General features: G+C 47.6%; 1 protein-coding gene and 1 long non-coding RNA gene across 4 annotated transcripts in view; one reads left to right on the forward strand and one right to left on the reverse strand.

The window, feature by feature from the left end:
* Nucleotides 1-5,995: 5,995 nt before the first annotated feature.
* PLAAT3 (phospholipase A and acyltransferase 3) overlaps nt 5,996-24,947 on the forward strand; it is a 33,713-nt gene continuing 14,761 nt past the window's right edge. Inside the window, exons 1-4 of one of the 3 annotated variants that reach the window (XM_065528040.2) lie at nt 5,996-6,044; nt 6,361-6,429; nt 19,054-19,146; nt 22,535-22,637. In XM_065528040.2, coding sequence (XP_065384112.1) covers nt 19,144-19,146; nt 22,535-22,637 — 106 coding nt within the window. In that variant the 5' untranslated portion in view covers nt 5,996-6,044; nt 6,361-6,429; nt 19,054-19,143. Of the gene's footprint in view, nt 6,045-6,360; nt 6,430-17,160; nt 17,336-19,053; nt 19,147-22,534; nt 22,638-24,947 lie in introns of those variants that run through there. The other 2 variants (XM_005577512.5, XM_065528041.2) reach the window with 2 other exon arrangements.
* LOC141408438 (uncharacterized) lies at nt 15,039-17,371 on the reverse strand. The gene is made up of 2 exons (XR_012423132.1): nt 16,984-17,371; nt 15,039-16,077 (listed from the first exon to the last, which is right to left on the reverse strand). It is a non-coding gene; the product is annotated as an uncharacterized lncRNA (long non-coding RNA).

Consider the following 24,947-nt stretch of genomic DNA (forward strand, 5'->3'; position numbering starts at 1 on the left):
AACCAATTCCAGTTAACAATGGCCGTTGAACAATGAGAGAAATAAAACCTGGACATTTCCCAGGTTAAAGGTTCTGGAATTTTTTTTTTTTTTTTTTTTCCTGAGACGGAGTCTTGCTCTGTTGCCTAGGCTGGAGTGTGGTGGTGCAATCTCGGCTCATTGCAACCTCCGCCTCCTGGGTCAAGTGATTCTCCTGCCTCAGCCTCCCGATTAGCTGGGATTACAGGCGCCCACTGCCACGCCCAGCTAGTTTATTTTACTTTTAGTAGAGACGGGGTTTCGCCGTGTTGGCCAGTTTGGTCTCGAGCTCCTGACCTCATGTGATCCACCCGCTTCAGCCTCCCAACATGGTGAAACCCTATCTCTACTAAAAATGCAAAAATTAGTCAGGTGTGGTAGCGCGGGCCTGTAATCCCAGCTACTTGGGAGACTGAGGCAGGAGAATCGCTTGAACCCAGGAGGCGGAGTTTGCAGTGAGCTGAGATCGTGCCACTGCACTCCAACACTTTAGCCTGGGAGACAGAGCAAGACTCTGTCTCAAAATAAATAAAAAAATACATACATACATACATACATAAATAATAGATTCCCCCTTGTCACAAGAGGAATGGGGCTTCATAGCCGTGCTATGCAGAAAAGCCTGGAAGCTTTGGAGTTGGACGCTAGTTGGATCCTGGCATCACAGTCCACCTGTTCGCCTGCTCTGTGCGGGGGATAAGGACCGCCTTGTTGGTGATAGCTTGGCATCATGGGGCAGTTTCTTAGTAAGTCCCGGGGCCTTTCTTAAAGAGCTCCTCTTTTGAGAATTGTGTGAGAAGTAAAAATACATAGCCGTCAGTACTGCTCCCCCTTCCCAGTATGATTTTTTGTTTTGTTTTGTTTTGTTTTGCTTTTTTTCTGGCACAGTGACAGGAAAAGAAAAGATAAGGGAGGTGACATCTGGGAGCTTCTGGAAGCAGAGGGTGAGGAAAGGCAGAAGTCAGCCTGGCTGCCTCAAAACCGAACCTGTCCATCCTGGGTTTGGATGACCTTACAGTCAGTCCCTGGCTCAGCATGCTCTGTAATTTGTTTGATGAGTGATAAGGCACATAAAACTCTGGTATTTTTATTGCCTCTGACTCTCCTTGTCAGAAAGGTGGTGAAGATCATGTGATGCTGATGGGCACATACCTATTCTCATGTTAGTAACAGCCACCATGTGTTGTGCGAGGATTTACCACGTGCCAGACGTCGGGCTCAGCACTTTATTTTTATTTTATTTTATATATTTTTTGGGATGAAGTCTCCCTCTGTCGCCCAGGCTGGAGTGCAGTGGCGCGATCTCGGCTCACTGCAAGCTCCACCTCCCGGGTTCACGCCATTCTCCTGCCTCAGCCTCCCGAGTAGCTGGGACTACAGGTGCCTGCCACCACGCCTGGCTAATTTTTTGTATTTTTAGTAGAGACGGGGTTTCACCGTGTTAGCCAGGATGGTCTCAATCTCCTGACATCGTGCTCCGAGGGCTCAGCACTTTATAAGCATCATTTCATTTGTTGCTCTCTCTTTGGGGAATGTATTTTTAAAAAAATTTTTTTATTTTGAGACAGAGTCTCACTCTGTTGCCTAGGCTGGAGTGCAGTGGCATACCTCGGCTCACTGCAACCTCCATCTCCCAGGTTCAAGCGATTCCCCTGCCTCAGCCTCCCGAGTAGCTGGGACTACAGCTGTGTGCCACCACACCCGGCTAATTTCTTATTTTTAGTAGAGATGGGGTTTCACCATGTTGGCCAGGATGGTCTCAATCTCTTGACCTCATGATCCGCCCGCCTCAGCCTCCCAAAGTGCTGGGCTTACAGGCGTGAGCCACCGCACCCAGCTGGGAAATGTATTCTTATACATTATACAATATCACCAAGGCCCCATTTTATAGACAAACAGGTTCAGAGAAGGAACCATGGCCTGGGCCCTACAACTATTATAATAAGTAAAAGGGTCAGGATTTGGTCCAGGCATCCTAACTGCAAGACTCAGTACTGGCACTGGAGTGGTAGGAATACAGAGATGAACAAGAGCTGGTTCTACTAGTGTGAAGTCATATCCCAGTGCAGAGAAACAGCCTGTGTTGGTCATTCATTCTTCATTCATGCATTCATTCATGGAATGCCTATGGTGTGCTAGGTTTTTTTTTTTTTTGAGATGGAGTCTCGCTGTATGGCCCAGGCAGTGCAGTGGTACAATCTCAGCTCACTGCGACCTCTGCCTCCCAAGTTCAAATGATTCTCCTGCCTCAGCTTCCTGAGTAGCGGGGATGAGATTACAGGCACCCAGCACCACGTGTGGCTAATTTTTGTATTTTTAGTAGAGACATGGTTTCACTACGTTGGCCAGGCTGGTCTTGAACTCCTGAGCTCAAGTGATCTGCCTGCCTCGGCTTCCCAAAGTGCTGGGATTCCAGGTGTGAGCCACCATGCCCAGCCGATGTGCTAGGTTTTGTGCAAGGATTTGGGGATATGTGATGGCATTAAGACCCAATAGTTAAAAGCACTTTCTGCTAGATCCTTGCCTTTGAATGGCTTTAAATTTAATACAGTTTTGTGAGTCCCACCTCCATCCTCTTAGGGTCTCAGCTGGGCCCAAGGACTAAATTGACACAAGATAGATCAACAGGGCCAGGTGTGGTGGTTCACACCTGGAATCCCAGCACTTTGGGAGGCTAAGGTGGGATGATTACTTGACCCCAGAGTTGCAGACCAGGCTGGGTGACATAGTAAAACTCTGTTTCTTAAATAAAAAAAAATTAGCCAGGTGTGCAGTGGGCACCTGTCATCCCAGCTACTCGGGAGGAGGTCAAGGCCATAGTGGTGAGCTATGATCTCACCACTGACTTCCCCCTGGGTGACAGAGCCAGACACTGTGTTATTGCATTACTATAAATAAATACCTGAGACTAGGTAGTTCAAAATGAAAAGAGGTTTAGTTGGTTGCAGTGGTTCACGCCTGTAATTCCAGCACTTTGGGAGGCCAAAGTGGGCAGATCACCTGACGTCAGGAGTTCGAGATCAGCCTGGCCAACATGGCGAAACCCTGTCTCTACTAAAGATAGAAAAATTAGCTGGGCGTGGTGGCACATGCCTGTAGTCCCAGCTACTTGGGAAGCTGAGGCAGGAGAATTGCTTGAACCCAGGAGGCAGATGTTGCAATTAGCTGAGATTGCGCTGCTGCACTCCAGCCTGGGTGACAGAGGGAAACTCCCTCTCAAAAAAGAAAAGAAAAAAAAAAAAAAAAAGAGGTTTAATTGGCTCATGGTTCTGCAGGCTGTACAGAAAGCATGGGGGAGGCTTCAGGAAATTTCAATCATGGCAGAAGGAAAAGGGGGAATGAGCACCTCACATGGCTGGAGCAAGAGAAAGGGAGAAAGTGGAGAGATGCTACATGCTTTTAAACAACCAGATTTCCCGAGCATTCACTCACTATCAGAGAGCTGCACCAAGGGGGAAATTCACCGCTGTGATCCGGTCTCCTCCCACTAGGCCCCACCTCCAACTTTGGGGATTACAATTTGACGACAGATTTGGGTGGGGACACAGATCCAAACCATATCACCCTGTCTCAAAAAAATAAAAAAAGATTAACAGGAGAAAAACATACACATTTCTTTAATACTAGTTTTACTGGCACAGGTGAGGCAGAAATTTAAAAATAATAATAATAATAAGTACTGCATTCATTCACTCCAAGAAAAGTAAAAGCCAAAGCCCAGAATGTGGCAAGGCAATAGTTAAAAAGAAAAGAAGAGCAAGTTTTCCTCTGCCTAGCAAGCTCACTTCAAGGACAGTTATAAGATAATGCTGTTTGAGAAGTCAAACCAAAGGAACAGGCTCCAGATGCCCCACCTCCGGAGCAAAGGTGAAAGGGGAAAAAAACAGGACAAATGTCTGTATTTAGCCAGTTCTTGTTTTTTCTTTCAATGCAGCTACAAGGCCACCAACTATGCAAGGCCACAAGTTATGCCAAGTCATCAGTTATGCTATAGATTATGTGACCTGTCATTATATGATTAACTGCCTTTGGTTTGCTTCTGTAAGTTTGCTTATAAAAATCCTGCTTGGTCTTTGTTCAAGGCTCAGTTTTTTGGATGTGAATCCACTGAGCCGGTGCGCACCTTAAAATAAATATCCTCCTATATTCACCCATACTAGTCTCTGCAGTCCTCTGAGTCCTGCAACACAGGAGCCCTCATAAGGAAATGAAGACCCAAAGAAGCAGCTGGTGTCAGTTACTTCTGTACCTAATTGGACAAAGAATAGTAAGTGCAATGAAGCAACTAAGAGCGAGGCAGGTAGCTCACTCCTGTAATCTCAGCACTTTTGGAGGCCAAGGAGGGAGGATCCCTTGAGTCCAGGAGTTTGAGACCTTGTCTCTATTTAAATAAAAATTAAAATTAAAAAGAAGCAACTAAATTATGTGGGGGAGGCTTACCAGATAAGAGTTATTTTCCTGGAGAACATTATGTTCAGTGAAATAAGCCAGGCACAGAAAGACAAATACTTCGTGATCTCACTTATATATGGAATCTAAAAAAATGGAACCCACAAGTAGGGAGTAGAATGGTAGTTATGGCGGTTGGGGGGAATAGGGGGGTGTGGAGAAGATGTTGGCCAAAGGATACAAAATTTCCATTAGGAGGAATAGAGGAATAAGTTCACCAGATCTATTGCACGACATGGTGATTATAGTAAATAACAATGTACTATGTTCTTCTTGAAAATTACGGAGAGGTTTGTGTTCTCACCACAAAAGAAGTATGTGAGGTACTGCATATGTTAATTAGCTCAATTTAGTTATTCCACAATGTATACATATTTCAAAACAACATATTGTACATGACAAATACATGGCAATTTTTGTGAATTAAAAAGTAAAAAATGAGCCGAGTGGTGGCTCATGCCTGCAATCCCAGCCCTTTCAGAGGCTGAGGCAGGTGGGTCACTTGGGGCCAGGAGTTCGTGACCAGCCTGGTCAACATGGTGAAATACAAAAATAAAAAATACAAAAATTAGCTGGCCATGGTGGCATATGCCTGTAATCCCAGCTACACGGGAGGCTGAGGCAGGAGAATTGCTTGCCGGGGAGGCAGAGGTTGCAGTGAGCTGAGATCAAGCCACTGCACTCCAACCTGGGTGAGGGAGTAAGACTGTCTCAAAACAAAAACAAACAAAAATCAAAAAAAGTAAAAAATGAAAAAATTATTTCAACAAGGTCTACCGAATTCTTTCCGTCTCAACGTCTCCTCTTTGAGGATAAGGATGTTGCTTTTTCTTCTAGTATAAGGAAGGTGTCCTTCAACATGGGAATTTCATCTGCTTTTAAGACACAGAAAAGGGGTCTTCTTGCACCTGCTGATTTTTAAATGCCTTTAATTCAAAACAGCCAATATGCCATGGTGGCATTTACTCTGTCACCCAGGCTGGAGTGTAGTGGCGCGATATCGGCTCACTGCAACCTCCGCCTCCCGGGCTCAAGTGATTCTCCTGCCTCAGCCTCCCGAGTAGCTGGGACTACAGAAGCACGCCTCCACGCCCGGCTACTTTTTTATATTTTTAGTAGAGACGGGGTTTCATCGTGTTAGCCAGCATGGTCTCCATCTCTTGACCTCGTGATCTGCCCGCCTCGGCCTCCCAAAGTGCTGAGATTACAGGCGTGAGCCGCCGCGCTGGGCCCATGGTGGTATATTTTTAACTCCTTCAGTTTTTAAACTGTAAGCCCATTCTTGAGTGAAGGCGAAAGTAAACTGATCATGGCCCTGCAGTGTGATGCGTGTGCAGAGGTCGAGCGTGTGCCACTCCTGGATGCTGGGAGCGCAGGGCATAGGTGAGGCGGGAAGAGGCGGTGCCCGGGACGCGGGCGTCCTGCAGTCTCCCCGGGGCTGGGGCCGGGCGCTCTGCGAGGCTCTCATTAGCCGGCGGCGCGGGGAGGGGCCGGGTGACCTCACGCTGGCCCGGCCACTGCGGCCATTAGACCCGGTCCAATTGCTGAGGCTGCAGCGCTGCCTCCGAGTCTGCAAGGTGGGTGGAGCGGGTCTTCCCCGAAGGGTGCTACAAGGCCGGGCGAGGTGCCTGGGATGCTTCTCCCCGTCCGCGAGAAAGAGATGAAATTGGATGGGGCGGGTGTAGACGAGCCTGCCGAGCCGCCCGTTGGCAGCTGCAGCCTCCTGGGCGCCCGCTGGGCCCCGGTGAGAAAGTTGTTAAAGGGAGCGAGGTGGTTGTTCCCGGGTTCCGAGGCGCGCCTCGAACGCCCTCCCCAACAGAGGCCGCCGTCCCCTGGGGTCAGGGGACGCAGTTTCCTGTTAATGACAATAAATCCCTGCTCCCCCTGCCTCAGACATCTACGCAGCGAAATCGAGCCTGGCCTTGAGGGTCCACACCGCGAGAGAAGATGCGTGCGCTCGTTGTAAGTGCGGGACGGGGCTGGGCGGGGGTGGGAGCCCCTGGTTAATGGAGACTCGTTGTCTCGGAGCCTGAATTACTGCTTCCGAGAGAGGAGCCTGGAGGATGTGGGGCCCACACCTCTGTCAGCTGCGGGGCATCGGTGTCAGCTGCGGGTCGGCGCGCACCTGTCGGAGTTGTCTCGGTGCATCCTTCCGGGGGCCGGTGTAGGGGTCGCCCTGCCTGAAACGCGCCCAGCGGACGGCGGGACCCTCAGGAGGCAGGTGGCCAGGGGGGCAAGTCTGTCCGCAGAAGTCCGGCGCTGCCCTCCGGAGCCACACCCGGGCACCGGGACAGGCCTTGGGGGCTGTGTCAGCTGACTCATCCCATGACCAGCCCTGCCAGCGGACTCCCAGCGTAACTGTGCTGGGCGACTGCCCCCCTTCCCCTGGCCGGACCGCAGCAGAGGGATTCAGAGGACAGGATTTGGAGGTGGACCCACCTAGTGTTGAGCATCTGGCTGTGAGACTCCGATCAAGTTCAAATCCACTGTTTCCCAGAGTGAAGGTTTTGTTTTGTTTTGTTTTGTTTTGAGATGGAGTCTCACTTTGTCACCCAGGCTGGAGTGCAGTGGCGCGATCTCGGCTCACTGCGACCTCCGCCTCTCGGGTTCAAGCGGTTCTTCTGCCTCAGCCTCCCGAGTAGCTGGGCGTACATGCGCGTGCCACAACGCCTGGCTAATTTTTTTGTATTTTTAGTGGAGATGGGGTTTTACCGTGTTAGCCAGGATGGTCTCGACTTCCTGACCTCGTGATCCGCCCGCCTCCGTCTTGCAAAGTGCTGGGATTACAGGCGTGAGCCACCAAGCCTGCTGCAGAGTGAAGATTATATGACTTAATACTCACGAAGTGCCCAGAACAATGCCTAGCACACATTTTGAGTGCTCAACCACAGTTCACTGTTGTTATTATCTCAGTCCATATAAAGAGTTTTGCCTGGTGTCAGGGTGTATCTGGCATGTTTGACACCTGGAGTGGTCACTTTTTAATATCCTTCTCTATCTGACAACATTATAATGATCATGCAATGAATAGTAATAATGTCCAGAAAGAAACACAGTGAACATTTTCTTTTATTGAACCTCGTATATGTAATCATGACAGTATAAACCTCATATATGTAAGCATGAGAGTAAAAAAATGAAAAATGAAAAATAAAGTAAATGTGATAGTGCAAAAGCAGGAAAAATAATGGATTAGTAGGTTTGAATCACATTAATGTATTTTTGAAAAAAGGAAAAACTTATTCTTCGGTGTAGGCTGGTATCAGTGATGAATAATAATATTACAGTTTCTGTTTTGGAAACTTCTGAAGAGTTGTCCATGACATTGTCAAAATCAATCTTCTTTGCATATTCATGGTCAGTATTCAGGGGAGCTATATCTACTAGTCCATCTTTGCTCACAGTTGATTGAATAACTTTTTTATTAATTGTAATTTCAAAAGCTGCTTTCATATAAAACTAGAGAGACAAAGGAAAAACCTTAACGATCAGGATTAGTTTGGCAGAGATTTATAAAAATCCCATTTCATAATAAATTCCAGACATTGCAATACTGCCTAAGTCATTTTTCTTTAATCATTTCTAGCAGCCTAAATATCTCCTTTTTAGAGACATTTTCACTAAGATAGGCTGGGTGCAGTGGTTCATTACTGTAATTCCAGCACTTGGGGAGGCCAAGGTGGGAGGATCACTTGAGCTTAGGAGTTTGAAACTACCCTGGGTAATATAGCAAGACCCCGTCTCTAAAAACAAAAACAACAACAACAAAATCTTCACCAGACAGTTCCTCATACTTTTTTTTTTTTTTTTTTTTTTTGAGATGGAGTTTCACTCTTGTCCAGGCTGGAGTGCAATGGCAAGATCTCGGCTCACTGCAACCTCCATCCCCTGGGTTCAAGCGATTCTCCTGCCTCAGCCTCCCAAGTAGCTAGGATTACAGGCATGCGCCACCACGCCTGGCTAATTTGTATTTTTAGTAGCGACAGTTTCTCTATGTTATTAGGCTGGTCTTGAACTCCCGACCTCAGGTGATCTGCCCGCTTTGGCATCCCAAAGTGCTGGGATTACAGACGTGAGCTACCGCGTCCAGCGCATCATACATTTCAATTATATTTGGCAAAATTCCCCAAGTTTTTCTTCTGTAAAAATCAGAGAAAATAGCTGAGTGATAGTGAACCTTGACATTTATTTAATCCATTGCTTTAGAAATGATGAAAGTCACCCAGGCTTTCAAACATCATTCTTTTCGTTTCTTTTGGCACTGGGAGACAGGCTATTTTCTGTTTAAACACAGGAAAATGCAGGACCACAGAGATTGGCTACATAAACTGTATAAATGGAGTTCAAATTATTCTGAGCCTTTAGGAACTGATTGCTGAAACAGAAATTGTGGCTGAGTCTGTGTGTTTCAGGAACTGACTGTAACTGCGTGTTCTCCGATTTAACTTGTAGAAGACAAAAGTTTTAGAAGGATAAGAAATAAAAATGTGCTAATTGGAGGCTCACATGTATATGATTAAATCTCAATGGTAACTGCAGCAATTAGAATTTAGGCAAATAAGACATTTTTGGGGGGAGTGGTATTTTATTACTGACATTGTTTAAAATGGCCAGCACATGGTAGTAATAAAAGGCAGACCGACTGTTTTTTTTTCAGACTGGAGTGCAGTGGCGGATCTCTGCTCACTGCAAGCTCCGCCTCCTGGGTTCACGCCATTCTTCTGCCTCAGCCTCCCGAGTAACTGGGACTACAGGCGCCCACCACCACGCCCGGCTAATTTTTTGTATTTTTAGTAGAGATGGGGTTTCACCATATGTTAGCTGGGATGGTCTCGATCTCCTGACCTCGTGATCTGCCCCCCTCAGCCTCCCAAAGTGCTGGGATTACAGGCGTGAGCCACCACGCCCGGCCAGCAGACCGACTTTTAATAGGTTTTATTTTTGTTTTAAAATTCCCTTTGGGCCAGATGGGGTGGTTCATGCCTGTAATTGCAGCACTTTGAGAGGCCAAGGTGGGTAGATCACTTGAACTTGGGAGGTCGAGGCTGCAGTAAGCCATGATTGCAGCACTGCACTCCAGCCTGGGTGACAGAGCGCGACCCTGCAGAAAAAAACAAAACAAAACAAAAGACTCCAAACAAAACTATCCTCTACAGAAATCTTGCTCCTATTTGTCTACAGTGGGGAAGGACAGCTCCTGCCTCCCCACTGTGGGCCTTTACGGCTTTTATGTTAGTTGTTGTTGAAGCAGCTCCCAGGAGCCTCCTGGGGGATGGAAGAGGCTGTGTCCACAGTTTCCTGAGCCCTTTAGTTCAGCCTGTGATGCCTCCTGCTGTGATTATTTCTTTCCTCTCTGTGTTCCAAATTTGCTAGAATGAGTGGGCGGGGAGCCTTTCCCTTCCCTCCTCCACCTGCCCCATCCTTGAATCTGTGGCTTGTTGAGCAGCTGCTGCCAAGGAAATGAAACCCGAAAGTGAAAGTGAGGCTCCATAATATGAGGAAATTGATAGGCCTTCCCTGTTCTCTGAGTCAAGACTCCGTCATTGACTGCTCTGCAATCTAAGTTTGCTTGATGTTCTGATGGATCTCTGTGGAATTAGTTAAGGTGCAAAGGGGAGGGGAGAGAAGAAGAAAAGCGGACCCTTCTTAAATAGCAGTTGAGGCTTCAGGCCTTGCAGGGTTTCATCCTTATTCAGCCACAGGCTGAGAGGGGCTTGAGGAGGAAGCCGTGCATCCCTCTGCCATATACCTCTGCTGAGAACATTGTCAGTGCCAGGCTGGATAATGGTGAATTAGAGGGAATCCTGGCCCTTGGAATGCTGGCAGGCTGGGCAAGGAAACTGATCAGTTCTTCCCACAGGCTAGGCTTAACAATGAGTCATCCAATAATAGGGCTACGGCTTGGCTGTGGTGACAGCAGCAACTCGCTTTGCTTAAGCATCAGGGGACGCATTGAGGAGTGGACATGTTGAGCCCATCTCGAGGGATGAGTAGGAATCTTCCAGGTGAACAGCAAAAGGGCATTTCAGGCCGAGAGTGCGGTGAGGCAGAGGCCAGTTTTGCCATGGGAGCACAGTTGTTGAATGTCAGTACCTTGGTGTGAATTACTTGGTGTGGTGGGAAGAACCTTACCTTGAAGCTCAGGCAGGTCTGCTGTGGAATCCTGGTGCTGCTTTTTGGGGAGCTCTGGGACCTTAGGGAAGTTAATTAATTCCCATCTCTGAGCTCAGTTTCCCGACTGGTAACATGGGGCTCTTATAAGGATTCCAGGTAACAGGTGAAAACCCCCAGCAGTGCTTGGTGGTAGTAGTGGGGGTGAGTAGAGGGGCAATTCTGACTCAGCAGAAGGTGAGGTTTGCCCTGTAGGAGAATAGGCCTGGGCCTGGTGGTCAAAGCCTGGGAGGGTAGATGAGCTTTGCTTCCTTTTGCAGGATGTTTATGACCTTTGGGCAGCTGAGGCTGGGCCTGATGCCTGCCAGAGCTGCCACTCTCTTTCCCCCATTTGCTAAGAGGCCTGGGCACAGGGTGGCAATAAGGGAAAGTGTAATGTGTCAGGTCAGCTGCTGTTCATCCCTCCTCCTCCTTCTCTCTGTGCCCGAGGCTGGCAATCTGGGGAGCCAGGCCCCTTCCTTCTCCTACCTGTCCTCAACCCAGCCTGTGGCATGGGGTCCCAACCCTCTCATAGGCATAAGTGCTTTTACAACTTTCACTTCCATTATTTCAATGATTCCTTACACAAACGCTGACAGATGGGTCTTAGCCCTGTTTATCAGAGAAACTCAGAGAGGTGGGGTGATCCCTGGAGATCACACAGCAATAGAGTACAGAGGGGCTCAGTTGAGGCCCCCGGGGGTGAGCTGGGCCCTGTTTCTGGGAATGCAGCCTCAGAAAATAGAGACCTAGCTCCTCATGGGTTTTTTCTTTTCCTAAAACCTTGCCACCAAAACTCCCAACTGGGAAATCTTTTCTCAGTACCCACCTTGGACTTTAGCCTTTCCTTTTATCACAAGCTTTCCCCCCAGGGCGTCAGAAGTGAAGGGGGCGAGTTTAGGGGTTTCCACACTCACCACAGAATGTGGTTTTGCGAACATGGAGGATTGGTTTCATTCTGGGTTTCACAACCTCCACCGTGTCTCCAGCTGGTCCCAGAGCTGTCTGTGACCTTTCCAAATCAAAAATAATGACAGCATCCTGGGGAACGGTGGCAGTAAAAGCTGCCAGTTAGTGAATGGCTCCTATGTTATCAAGCCCTATTTACTGAGTGTCTTTTAGGTATTAACTCCGTTGATCCTCAGGATAATCCCACAAATCAGGTGCTGTACCTATCCCCATTTTACAGCTGAGGAAACTGAGGCTAGGAGTAATTAGGTAACTTGGCCAAGACTATGTAGTTAGTAAGTAGTAGAGCTCAGATTTGAACTCAGAGCCCCAAGTGTGTAATACTGTTTCTGAAAATTAAATCCATCTTGATTTAAAAGCAGAGCACTCATGCTCTTTGTCCCACTTTCTGTATTTTTTGTAGTCCGGAAATATGTTATAAACAACCCCAAACCCTCAAACTCTGATGAGACAAATGACACGTAGGTGGATTGGCATGCTTCCTGCATAGCCTTGAGTGAAAGAAAAACATTCTTTTTGTTTTGTTTCAACCCTTGGGTTAAAAAGTATTCTGAAAGCATCCTCACTGTCCTCCCTGGTCCCGCACAGTGGCAGAGCCAGGGGTCTTGGACTGAGTCAGAGTTGCAGGGATGCGTCTGGAGGGCCCTTGACTGGAGAGAGGTAAAGTCCGCTGCAGGGCAGGGCTGTCTGCTTTCTCTTTGCAGGGGCGAGGAAGAGGCTGGTTGCCACTTTCAGGCTGCCCTGGGCAGGTGACATCACCTCCCTTAAGCTACGGTTTCCCCATCTGTGAAATGAGGCATGACTGCCCATCTCAACCCAACTCTTCAGTCTTCCCCGCCTTTCCCCTTGAGACAATGCTTCTCCTGTGGTCTTGCTCCAGGCTACACAGTAGAATCACCTGGGAACTTTATTTTATTTATTTATTTATTTATTTATTTGAGATGGAGTCTCGCTCTGTCGCCCAGGCTGGAGTGCAGTGGCACGATCTCGGCTCACTGTGACCTCTGCCTCCCGGGTTCAAGCGATTCTCTTGCCTCAGCCTCCTGAATAGCTGGGACTACAGGCACATGCCACTACGCCTGACTAATTTTTTGTATTTTTAGTAGAGACGGGGTTTCACCGTGTTAGCCAGGATGGTCTTGATCTCCTGACCTCTTGATACTCCCGCCTCAGCCTCCCAAAGTGCTGAGATTACAGGCATGAGCCACCATGCCCAGCCCACCTGGGAACTTGAAAAAAATACCAGGCTTGGGCTTCACCCCAGGGACCCTGCTTCTGACCAAACCCCAAGAGCACCTTGAGATTCCCACTCACCACAGTGGAAGCCCCTGCCCTGCCTGCCTCTCCTCCCGTCTCCTTATCTCCTGCTTGCCTGTCTCCATACATCTCCTTAAAGGCCACTTCCTCCCCACCAGCTTCTATGATTGCGGTATGGTGTGTAGGATTTGGATGTCCTTAGATCTGGGTTTAAATTATGTCTCTACCACATACAAGTTTCCTTCATCTTTCAAGACCAAAACAAAAATTTCAGGTGCTCAGGTGCTCTCTTTGACATCACTTCCAGTTCATCTTCTCCCATTCTCTCTCTTTATTTTCTTTATTATTATTATTAAATTTTAGAGATGAGGGTCTCATATGTTTCCCAGGCTGGCCTTGAACTCCTGGCTCAAGTGATCCTTCAGCCTCAGCCTCCTGAGTAGCTGGGACTACAGGCACATGCCACTGTGTCCCCATTCTCTCAAACACATTTCAGCCAGGCATTTGCCTCCACCTCTCAGTAGGAGCTGCTCTCATAAGGATCACAGATGATCCTCATTCTAAACCATGATCCCGAGCTCCATCTGATGTGTGCGCTCTGTCCCTGCCTCTCGTTGGGATACCTGCTGCCCAGCGTGAGGGCCCGGTTCTCCCCCAGCCTACTCTGTCTCTAAACAGCCCCATCCCAGCCTCCCAGTTGCTCTGTACAGACACCTTGGGGTCATCTGACTCCTCTTTCCTTCACACCCCACCTCATTCCATCAGCACCATCGGTGGGCTGCAGCTTAAAAGGAGATCCAGCATCCGTTACTACTCATGCCCGGATCCCCCCTCTCCGCAGTTTGCCTCTCAATAGGTTGCCGCTTCCTCCTTGCACCCTACATCTCATCTCTTCTCAACACAGCAGCCAGAGGGACCCTTTTAAAACCCAAGTTGGATCCTGAGTCTCCTGGGTTCTAAACTTGGCAGTGGCTCCTGCCAGTGACAGTCAGAGGCAAGGACGTAGCGCTGTCAGGTGCTGCGTTGCCTGCCAGCCTGGCTACTCTTCTTCGACCCTCCATTCCACCCCCGCTTCCCACCCTCTGCCCTCCTGGCACCTCTACTCCAGCCTTGCTGGCCTCTTTGCTGTTGCTCAGACATGCGCCTTGCTGGGGCCTTTGCTCGGGCTTCTCCCCCTGCCGGAGGTGTTAGCCACCTGCAGGGCTCATCCCTGGCCTTTCTGTTGGTTTGGAATCTTTTCTCATATTCTAGATTATTTATTTATTTACTAAATTATTTTTTTTTAGTGTTTTTTTTTCGTAGAGACAGGGTTTTGCCATGTTGGCCAGGCTAGTCTTGAACTCCTGACCTCAGGTTATCCACCCACCTCAGCCTCCCAAAGTGCTGGGATTACAGGCGTGAGCCACCGTGCCAGCCTAAGGTATTTTCAAAAACTTTTTGTCTCCTGCTACTGAACAAAAGCTCCACACTCTGGTCACAGAGCCCAGGTGCCTAGATTGGTGCTGGGCGCACAGCTCAGCCAGTATATGGGTTTCTTGGCCCTCCAAAGCAGAGGTGGGCATCCTCCCAAGGTGAAGGGATTCTCCAGGGGTGTCGTTGACTGCTTACACCATGCCCTTGACTGGGGGGGGAGGGGAACTGCCGAAAAGCTATGGTGACCCTGTGTGTCAGCAACCCCCTCTTCTGTAATTCGTGCAGGCTCAGGTCTGAGAACCACAGCTGCGGATCAAGGCTGCAGGCGTGGAGTCAGGAACCCCGTGAACTAGAGCACAGAGTGCGGGTCGGCTGTGTTGTCATTGCCCTGACATCGCCTTGGACTCCCTCAGTGCCTTGGTTCTTAAATTAAAAAAAAAAAAAAAAAGGGGGGCTGGGCGCGGTGGCTCATGCCTGTAATCCCAGCACTTTGGGAGACCGAGGCAGGCAGATCACAAGGTCAGGAGATTGAAACCATCCTGGCTAACACGGTGAAACCCCATCTCTACTAAAAATACAAAAATTAGCCGGGCATGGTACGGGCGCCTGTAGTCCCAGCTACTCGGGAGGCTGAGGCAGGAGAATGGTGTGAACCCAGGAGGTGGAGCTTGCAGTGAGCCGAGATCGCGCCACTGCACTCCAGCCTGGGTGACAGAGCAACACTCTGTCTCAAAAAAAAAAGAGAAAAAGAAAAAAAAAAGAGACACTGGACAGAGGGAATGAATAGATAAACATATTTGTGACGAAGCAAATAGAGTCACATAATCGCACAATCTGTGTGGCAGGTATACAGAGGTTCATTAAACAGCTTCCTTTAACTTTGTTTTGTTTTGTTTTGTTTTTTGAGACAGAGTCTCGTTCTTGTCGCCCAGGCTGGAGTGCAATGGCGCGATCTTGGCTCACCGCAACCTCTGCCTCCCGGGTTTAAGCGATTCTCCTGCCTCAGCCTCCCGAGTAGCTGGGATTACAGGCGCCCGCCACCATGCCCAGCTAATTTTTTTTTGTATTTTTAAGAGAGATGGGATTTCACCATGTTGGCCAGGCTGGTCTCGCACTCCTGACCTCGGGTGATCCACCTGCCTTGGCTTCCCAAAGTGCTAGGATTACAAGGCGTGAGCCACTGTGCCTGGCCTCAATTTTGAACGTTTGAAAATTTTTCATGATAAAATGTTGAGAAGCATGCTGTAAACTTAAAGATGCTCATCACAGAAGACCTGGAATATACAGAAAAATAGAAGGAAGCAAAAATTATCACAAAAACCATGCTTAGCCCCCGCACCCAGCACCCAGAAGGAATGTCCATTAGGATATTGCTGTAGATGTTTCTAGTCTTTTTGCTTGTGTTGGTTTTGCTATTTCTACATGATAGTGATTGTACGGATTACCACTGATTTTGTCAAGTCTTAACTCAATTTCTGATTCTAAAATGAACACATGCTTATTTAAACATTTTGGAAAACTAGAAAATACTTTTTTTTTTTTTGAGACAGTCTCGATCTGTCTCCCAGATAGGAGTGCAATGGCACCATCTGGGCTCACAGCAAGCTCCACCTCTTAGGTTCAAGCTATTCTCCAGCCTCAGCCTCCTGAGTAGCTGGGACCACAGGCATGTACCACCCCCCTGGCTAATTTTTGTATTTTTTGTAGAGACAGGGTTTCACCATGTTGGCCAGGCTGGTCTCAAACTCCTGACTTCAAGTGATCCACCTTCCTTGGCCTCCCAAAGTGCTGGAATTACAGGTGTGAGCCACCGCGCCTGGCCTAGAAAATAATTAAAAAGAAAATTAATACCTTCAATTGAGAGGCAAGTTTCATGAGGTTTGGCAACAGACAATATCCACATTTCCCAACTTAAAAACTGCAAGTCCATCAACAATGAGTATATTTTCCCCTTTAAATACTTTTTAACATTTTTATTGTCAAAGTAATTAATATTAATGAAAATTCAAATAATAAAATAATATGAAATATAAAAGTTCCTGAATCCCAACCACCCACTGTTGTGTATGTAATATACAACAGCTTGGTTATTTTCCTTAGCTCATATGTAGTGTATAATACATTTTATACATACAAGTATAAAAAAGTATACATATATATTTTATCGAGGCAGGCTAAGTGCAGTGGCATGATCTCACCTCACTGCAACCTCCACCTCCCAGGATCAAGTAATTCTCTTGCCTCAGCTTCTCAAGTAGCTGGGACTACAGGCATGTGCCACTATGCCCGGCTAATTTTTGTATTTTCAGTAGAGACAGGGTTTTGCCATGTTGGCCAGGCTGGTCTCAAACTCCTAACCCCAAGTGATCCACCCACCTCAGCCTCCCAAAGTGCTGGGATTACAGGCGTGAACCACTGCGCCTGGCCTAAAAATATATTTTAAGCAACAATGGAATAATAATGTCTTTCAACTTGCTTTTCTCAATTAATATTTCCATGCCTGCTCATGTAAATTCACCTTGCTGTCTCTAATGTCTGCGTGTGTATGTGTGGATGTAGGATAATTTACTTAACTAGTCCTTATTGATGGTTGTTAGGGTTGTTTTTTTCTTTTCTTTTTTTTCCTTCAACTTTTATTTTAAGTTCCAGCATACATATGCAGGATGTACAGGTTTGTTACAAAAAAACTGTGCCGTGGTGGTTTGCTGCACAGATCAACCCCATTACCTGGGTATTAAGCCTGGCATCCACGTTGTTTTTTTCAATATGAATTTCAGAGACCAGAAATTGCTCCTCAGTTTGCTTGCTAAGGAAAATGGTTGCTATGCAGCTCTTGGTGACACTGCTTTTGTGCAGAGATAAAGGCTTTTTGTTCTGAAATCCCGTGGGTGCAGTCTCAGCTCTGCCAGTCGCTTCGTGAGCTGTATGGGAGAGCCTTGGTCACTGTGTGGGCTGGGGTTCCCCTGAACTTTGCCGTGGAGGAGGCAGTTCTCTTCCCGGGCACTCTGCTGGCCCTGAGCTTGATCCTGGAGCAGAGAACTACCTGACGACGCAGTGCAGTGGCATTCCTGGAATCACTGTAGGTTCTCTTACAATAGGGGTTGGCAAACTTTTCCTGTAAAGGGGCAGATAGTAAACATTGTATTATTTTATTTTATTTTATTTATTTTTTGAGATAGAGTCTTGCTCTGTCGCCCAGGCTGGAGTGCAATGGCGCGATCTCAGCTCACTGCAACCTTCCGCCTCTGAGTTCAAGCGATTCTCCCTGCCTCAGCCTCCTGAGTAGTTGGGACTACAGGTACCCACCACCACTCGTGGCTAATTTTTATATTTTTCATAGGGTTTCATCAAGTTGGTCAGGCTGATCTCAAACTCCTGACCTCAAGTGATCTGCCTGCCTTGGCCTCCCAAAGTGCTGGGATTACAGGCGTGAGCCACTGCGCCTGGCCATGATAGTAAACATTTTAGATCTTCGTATAATTTTCATGTGTCACTAAATACTATTCCTCCTTTGACTTTTCCCCCAAGCATTAAAAAAAAAAATGTACGAACCATTCTTAGCTTGTAGGTGGGCCATATGAAAACAGGCAGAAGTCCAAATTTGGCCCATGAACTGCAGTTTTTATATTTCTAAATTTAGAACATGAGTTTTTAGATTCTTAGTTTTGATTCAGCTGAGATGGGTGATGTGTATAATGATAAGCACTTGCTTTTCTAGGTGGATCTTAGCGGTAGAAGTGAATTATTCATATCCTCAGTTCATAGCACCCTGTCCTTGCTGGTCCCTACAAGACCTCCCTCTCTTGTGTGTTTATTTATTTGTTCCCTTTAATCATCATTCTTTTTTTTTTTTGAGACAGAGTCTCTGTCACCCAGGCTGGAGGGCAATGGCATGATCTCGGCTCACTGCAACCTCTGCCCCCTGGGTTCAAGTGACTCTCCTGCCTCAGCCTCCCACGTAGCTGGGATTACAGGTGTGCACCACCATGCCTGGCTAATTTTTGTATTTTTAGTAGAGACGGGGAGTTTCACCATATTGGCCAGGCTGGTCTCAAACTTCTGATTTCAAGTGATCTGCCTGCCTCGGCCTCCCAAAGGGCTGGGATTACAGGCATGAGCCACTGTGCCTGGTCCCCTTTTGTTCGAGACAGAGTTTCACTCTGTTGCCCAGGCTGGAGTGCGATGGTGCGATCTCTGCTTGCTGCAACCCCCACCTCCTGGGTTCAAGAGGTTCTCCAGCCTCAGCCTCTCGAATAGCTGGGATTACTGGTGCACGCACGCCACCACGTCTGGCTAATTTTTGTATTTTTGGTGGAGGCAGGGCTTCATCATGTTGGCCAGGCTGATCTTGAACTCCTGACCTCAGGTGATCCACCTGCCTTGGCCTCCCAAAGTGCTGGGATTACAGGTGGAAGCCATTGTGCCTGGCTGTGTATCTTTAATTTATATAAGTGGCATTGTGTTACAGAGCTCATCCCCATTTTCCCACTCAGCCGTGTCTTTTAAAAATATCCAAGTTGCCAAGTGAACATTAACTAGTGTGTAGGGCTCCATAGGTGGGCCCACTGTCTTTTACTTCATTTTCAAAAAGAAGTTGTCTTGAGTGAAATTATGTGTTGAGCTTGAGCATAATTATGTGTTGAATGTGGGAATATGTCTCTCTTGCCCTTACAAAGAATAGGTAACTTGGCTGAGTGTCAAAAAAAAAAAAAAAAAAAAAAATTACAGCTTTTTTCCTTCCAAACTGTAAATACATATTTTAAAATTATTTAATTTTTTTTGTTTTACTTTGGTCAGGCGCGTTGGTTCACGTCTGTAATCCCAGCACTTTGGGAGGCCGAGGCGGGCAGATCATGAGGTCAGGAGTTCGAGACCATCCTGGCTAACATGGTGAAACCCCCGTCTCTACTAAAAATACAAAAACAAAATTAGCCGGGCATGGTGGCGGGTGCCTGTAGTCCCAGCTACTCCGGGGGCTGAGGCAGAGGAATGGCATGAACCTGGGAGGCGGAGCTTGCAGTGAGCCGAGATCGCACCACTGCACTCCAGCCTGGGCAAAAGAGCGAGACTCTGTCTCAAAAAAAAAAAAAAAAAAAAAATTTTTTTTGTTTAATTTTTATTTATTTTTAAAATTTACTTTCTTAAAAAAATTAAGTTATAATTTACCCTTTCAGTGTTTACTTCTGTGAGTCTTAATGAACACTTGTAATTGCAGAATGGTTGCCACAATCAGGATGTAGAGGAGTAGGCTGGGCGTGGTGGCTCACGCCTGTAATCCCAGAACTTTGGGAGGCTGAGGCGGGTGGATCACCTGAGGCTGGGAATTCAAGACCAGCCTGGCCAACATGGTAAAACCCCGTCTGTACTAAAAATACAAAAAATTAGCCAGGCATGGTGGTGCATGCCTGTAGTCCCAGCTACTTGGAAGGCTGAGGCAGGAGAATCGCTTGAACCCGGGAGGCGGAGGTTGCAGTGAGCTGAGATCGCGCCACTGCACTCCAGCCTGGGTGACAGAGCGCGACTGTCTCAAACAAAACAAAAAACAAACAAACAAACAAAAACAAAGATGTAGAAGAGTATAGAAATTTTACCCCTGAAATTCCCTCATGCCTCTTGCTAGTCAGTCCCTCTCCTCAACCCCTGTGAGAATCATGGATCACTTTTCTGTGCAATAGTTATGCCTGTTCTGGAATGACATATAGATGGAATCATACAGCATGTGACTTTTTGGGTATGACTTTTTTGCTCTTCCTTTGTGGATAACGGAATACTTTTTTTGCCTGAACCATTATAATATTTTAAATTATTTTTTGTCATTGTAATAACTTCTGTTTTAAAATATGCAGCATGAGGCCGGGTGTGATGGCACACGCCTGTAATCCCAGCACTTTGGGAGGCCAAGGTGGGAGGATCCCTTGAGCCCAGGAGTTTGAGACCAGCCTGGGCAGCAAGGCAAAACCCTATCTCTACTAAAAATATGTAAAAATTAGCCAGGCATGGTGGTGTGCACCTGTGCTCCCAACTATTTGGGAGGCTGAGGTGGGAAGATGACCTGAGCCTGGGGAGGTTGAGGCTGCAGTGAGCCATGATCATGCCACTGCACCCCAGCCTGAGCAACAGAGTGAGATCCTGTTTCAAAAAGGAAAAAAAAAAAAAAAGGCGGCATGTTCTATGTGAGGGCTCCTCTCATTAGTACTTATATGGGGCAGGTGAGCTCTTTGGCGCTGCGCACCACCGGCTGCTCATTACTCAACATGGTCTTACTGATGTCTACACCATCTCCTTTTCCAACCTGCAGGCTCCCTCGGGGATGGGAACCCACCCAGTCTTCATGTCCTTTTCTGTTTGGGGAGATTCCTGTTTAAATTTCTTTTCGGGGATTCTTGAATCCCCAAACTCTGACCAAACAATTAATACTCTTTTTTTCCCCCCTGGAAAACCATGGGATTCATAAATCGTGACCATTGTCCATTGTTCTGAAATAGGTTCTCAGTAAGAACTGGGTGCCTTCTATTTTGGAAAAGAAATTATATTTACTGCAACAAAAGAACATGATTTATCTGTAAAATTTCCTGCCACACATGCTACCCATTTGTAGTTTTAATGTTTCTGTGAAATAATAAGCAAACTGGCCCTTGACCCTCCTTCATAGGCATTGTAGAGTTGTGATTGGCTATTACCCACTGCTCAACATCTGTGCCCAGGGGAGGTCATCCAAGGATGAGTCCTCCCCATCCTTCATCCTTGATGGAATGTCTCTGGTAGGCCCACCGAGCTTGGTGGTGAGATACGGGCAGAGCCCTATGGATCTACCCCTGTGTGCAAGCAAGCCAGAGCCCCTACCCCATATCTTCACTGTGCTGAGGGCAGTTTAGCTCTGACGGTGGCTGAAGACTCCAGCAAAGGATGAGGGGACAGAACCAGCCTCTGATGGGCTCTGTCTCTAGGTGTTCTAAAAGGTTGATTTCTTTGCTTATCAAAGGGTTTTATTTTTTATTTTTTATTTTGAGACGGAGTCTCGCTCTGTCACCCAGGCTGGAGTGCAGTGGCACTATCTCGGCTCACTGCAAGCTCCGCCTCCCGGGTTCACGCCATTCTCCTGTCTCAGCCTTCTGAGTAGCTGGGACTACAGTTGCCCGACACCACGCCTGGCTAATTGTTTTTGTATTTTTAGTAGAGACGGGGTTTCACTGTGTTAGCCAGGATGGTCTCGATCTCCTGACCTTGTGATCTGCCTGCCTCGGTCTCCCAAAGTGCTGGGATTACAGGCGTGAGCCACCGCGCCTGGTTCATTAGAAGAGTTTAAAGGTTGGCCTGGACCAGAGAAGGTCGTTACCCCGATTCTGGTGAGAATCGGAACTCCCCCTCCCCCAGCACTTAGTGCAGGGTCTGATGCTGGGACGTGGATAATGTTGAATGGATGCGATCTTGAACCTCTCTGAAGTTTTCTCAAACTCTGCTCCATGCTCCCCTAACAGGGTGAGAGCATTTACCGCACCCTCCCTACCTTCCCCTTCTCACATATGCAAACTCACACTCACACGCAGTCTCACACTCACACATCTATCCTCACACACATACTCGTTTAATGTGCACGCACACACCTTAGCATCAGGCTGAGCAGCCCGGGGACATTACTGCCGGAGACTGACACCAATTCTCCATTAGGCCCAGGCCAGGTGTTGGGGAGTGTCTGTGGGTTGCCCTCCAGATCCCTCAGCCTCTGGCATGGACCCCAGGTGGGCAGCTCTAGTCACATAACTGGTAGTGTTTCCCGAATGGTCAAACTGGGCTGGGAATCAGCCAGCTGGGCGTTCAGTCCTGGCCAAGTCACTCATGAGCCATGTGTCTTTGCACAAATTCCTTTGCATTTCTAGGCCTTGATTTTCCTCATCCATAAAATGGGGTTCATCATTGGATGGTTGTGTGGATTTATTGAGCCATCTTGTAAAACACGGAGTGGAGTGCTTGGCTTAGAGTAAGAGTTCAATAAATAATATTCCTAGAAATAATAAGGCAGAGACTCCAGCTCATGAAGAAACCTTTTAGGTTTGCACTTGGCAATTTGTATTGACAGAGGGCAGGCCCATGGTGCCTGCAGGTCTGGGTCACAAGCTTGTGAAGTTGGACTGACATTGGACCTGGCAGAGCAGGGCTCAGGACATACGTTCTGCTGAGCTGATAGCTGGGGAGTACTCAGCTGCACCTTCCTCAATGAGCCCTGCCCGGGTTCCATGATCTCATGCTGCCTCTAATAGCCCTGTTCTTGGTTTTGCAGCCGGAGCCTAAGCCTGGAGACCTGATTGAGATTTTTCGCCCTTTCTACAGACACTGGGCCATCTATGTTGGCGATGGATATGTGGTTCACCTGGCCCCTCCAAGTAAGAACACACAGGACCTCCACTGTGATGGGCCCCAGGGACTGGGAAGAGAGGGAATGGGGAACTGTGGGTAACAAGTGACCCCAACATTCTTCTTGCTTCCCAACTGGCAGCTGTCTCTAAGTGTTACAAGAAGTTTGATGTGGGGCAGTTTGGTGTGGGGCACTGGTTTTCAAGGGCTGCTCCTTGGAACCTCAGGGGGTTCTTTAGAGCAGGGGTCCCCAACCTCCAGGCCCCGGACTGGTACTGGTTAGGAACTGAGCTGCAGAGCAGGAGGTGAGTGGCGGGCAAGTGAGCGAAACTCATCTGTATTTACAGCTGCTCCCCATCGCTTGCATTACCGCCTGAGCTCCGCCTCCTGTCAGATCAGCAGCGGCATTAGATTCCCATAGGATCATGAACCCTACTATGAACTGCACACGCAAGGAATCTAGGTTGCACACTCCTTGTATTTATCTGTTTTCATACTGCTATAAAGAACTACCTGAGACTGAAAGGAGGTTTAATTGACTCACAATTCTGCATGGTTGGGGAGGCCTTGGGAAACTTACCATTATGGCAGAAGGTGAAGGGGAAGCAAGGCAGGTCTTACACGGTGTTGGGAGGCAGGGGAGTACCACACTTTTTTTTTTTTTTAGACAGAGTTTTGCTCTTGTTGCCCAGGCTGGAGTGCAATGGTACAATCTCAGCTCACTGCAAACTCCACCTCCCGGGTTCAAGTGATTCTCCTGTCTCAGCCTCCCGAGTAGCTGGGATTACAGGCACCTGCCACCACACCCGACTAATTTTTCTATTTTTAGTAGAGATGGATTTTCATCATATTGGTCAGGCTGGTCTTGAACTCTGGACCTCAGGAGATCCACCTGCCTCAGTCTCCCAAAGTGCTGGGATGACAGGCATGAGCCACCGCATCCGAAGTGCCACACTTTTAAACCATCAGATCTTGTGAGAACTCACTCATTATCATGAGAACAACATGAGGGAAATCTCGCTCATTATCATGAGAACAACATGAGGGAAATCTTGCTCATGATTCAATCACCTCCCACATAGTCCCTCCCCTGACATGTGGGGATTACAGTTCAACATGAGATTTGGGTGGGGATACAGAGCCAAACCATATCACTCCTTATGAGAATCTAATGCCTGATGATCTGTCACTGTCACACATCACCCCAGAAGGGACTGTCTAGTTGCAGGAAAACAAGCTCAGGGCTCCTACTGATTCTGCATTATGGTGAGTTGTATGATTATTTCGTTATATATTACAATGTAATAATAATAGAAATAAAGTGCACAATAAACGTCATGTGCTTGAATCATCCCCAAACCATCCCTCCCCCCTGCCTAGTCCATGGAAAAATTGTCTTCCACAAAACCTGCCCCTGATGCTAAAAAGGTTGGGGACCGCTGCTTTAGAGGGACCGAGGTGGTATCTGAGGAGGGAGCTCTGCTTTGATTTTTTTTATGCTGTGACTTTGTATGCAACACACTCAAACAAAAATTTTTTTTTGACAGAGTCTCACTCTGTTGCCCAGGCTGGAGTGCAGTGGCATGATCTCAGCTCACTGCAAGCTCTGCCTCCCGGGTTCACACCATTCTCCTGCCTCAGCCTCCTGAGTAGCTGGGACCACAGGTGCCTGGCACCACACCGGACTAATTTTTTGTATTTTTAGTAGAGATGGGGTTTCACTGTGTTAGGCAGGATGGTCTCGATCTCCTGACCTTGTGATCTACCCACCTTGGCCTCCCAAAGTGCTGGGATTCCAGGCGTGAGCCACCGCGCCCGGCCGCAACACACTCAACTCTTAAGCGTAAAGCTCCTGGGAAGAGTGCGGGTGTTTGGCAGAGAGACTGGTTATGAATCCAGTTTCCATTCTTCAGCCTTGGTTTCCTTTTTTGCAAACTGAGGATATGAATACTTAACTTGGAGAACTCTCGTGAGAACTCCTCACCCTTCTCTTAAGCCTTTAACTTAAACTGGGGTATAACATAAATATTGTAAAATGTACAAGCATAGTAAAGTATACAGTCAGTGAATTAAAAAAAAAAAAAATCCATCTATGTAACAATGTCCCAGATCAACAACTAGAACATTCCCACTGTGCCACTTACCCTGAAAGGTTCTCTCGTGCTTCTACAATATCCCCTCTGCACCCCTCGCCCAGGCAACCATCATTCTAGCTTTTCCTGCCGTAGATGAGGTTTGCCTGTTCTAGAACTTCATGGAAGAGGTATCACACGGCCCACACTCTTTTGTGTCTGGCTTCTTTTAGCAAACATCATGCCCATGTGAGTCATCCATGCTGC

Source organism: Macaca fascicularis, chromosome 14, assembly GCF_037993035.2.
Source record: "Macaca fascicularis isolate 582-1 chromosome 14, T2T-MFA8v1.1".
Classification (NCBI taxonomy): Eukaryota; Metazoa; Chordata; class Mammalia; order Primates; family Cercopithecidae; genus Macaca; species Macaca fascicularis.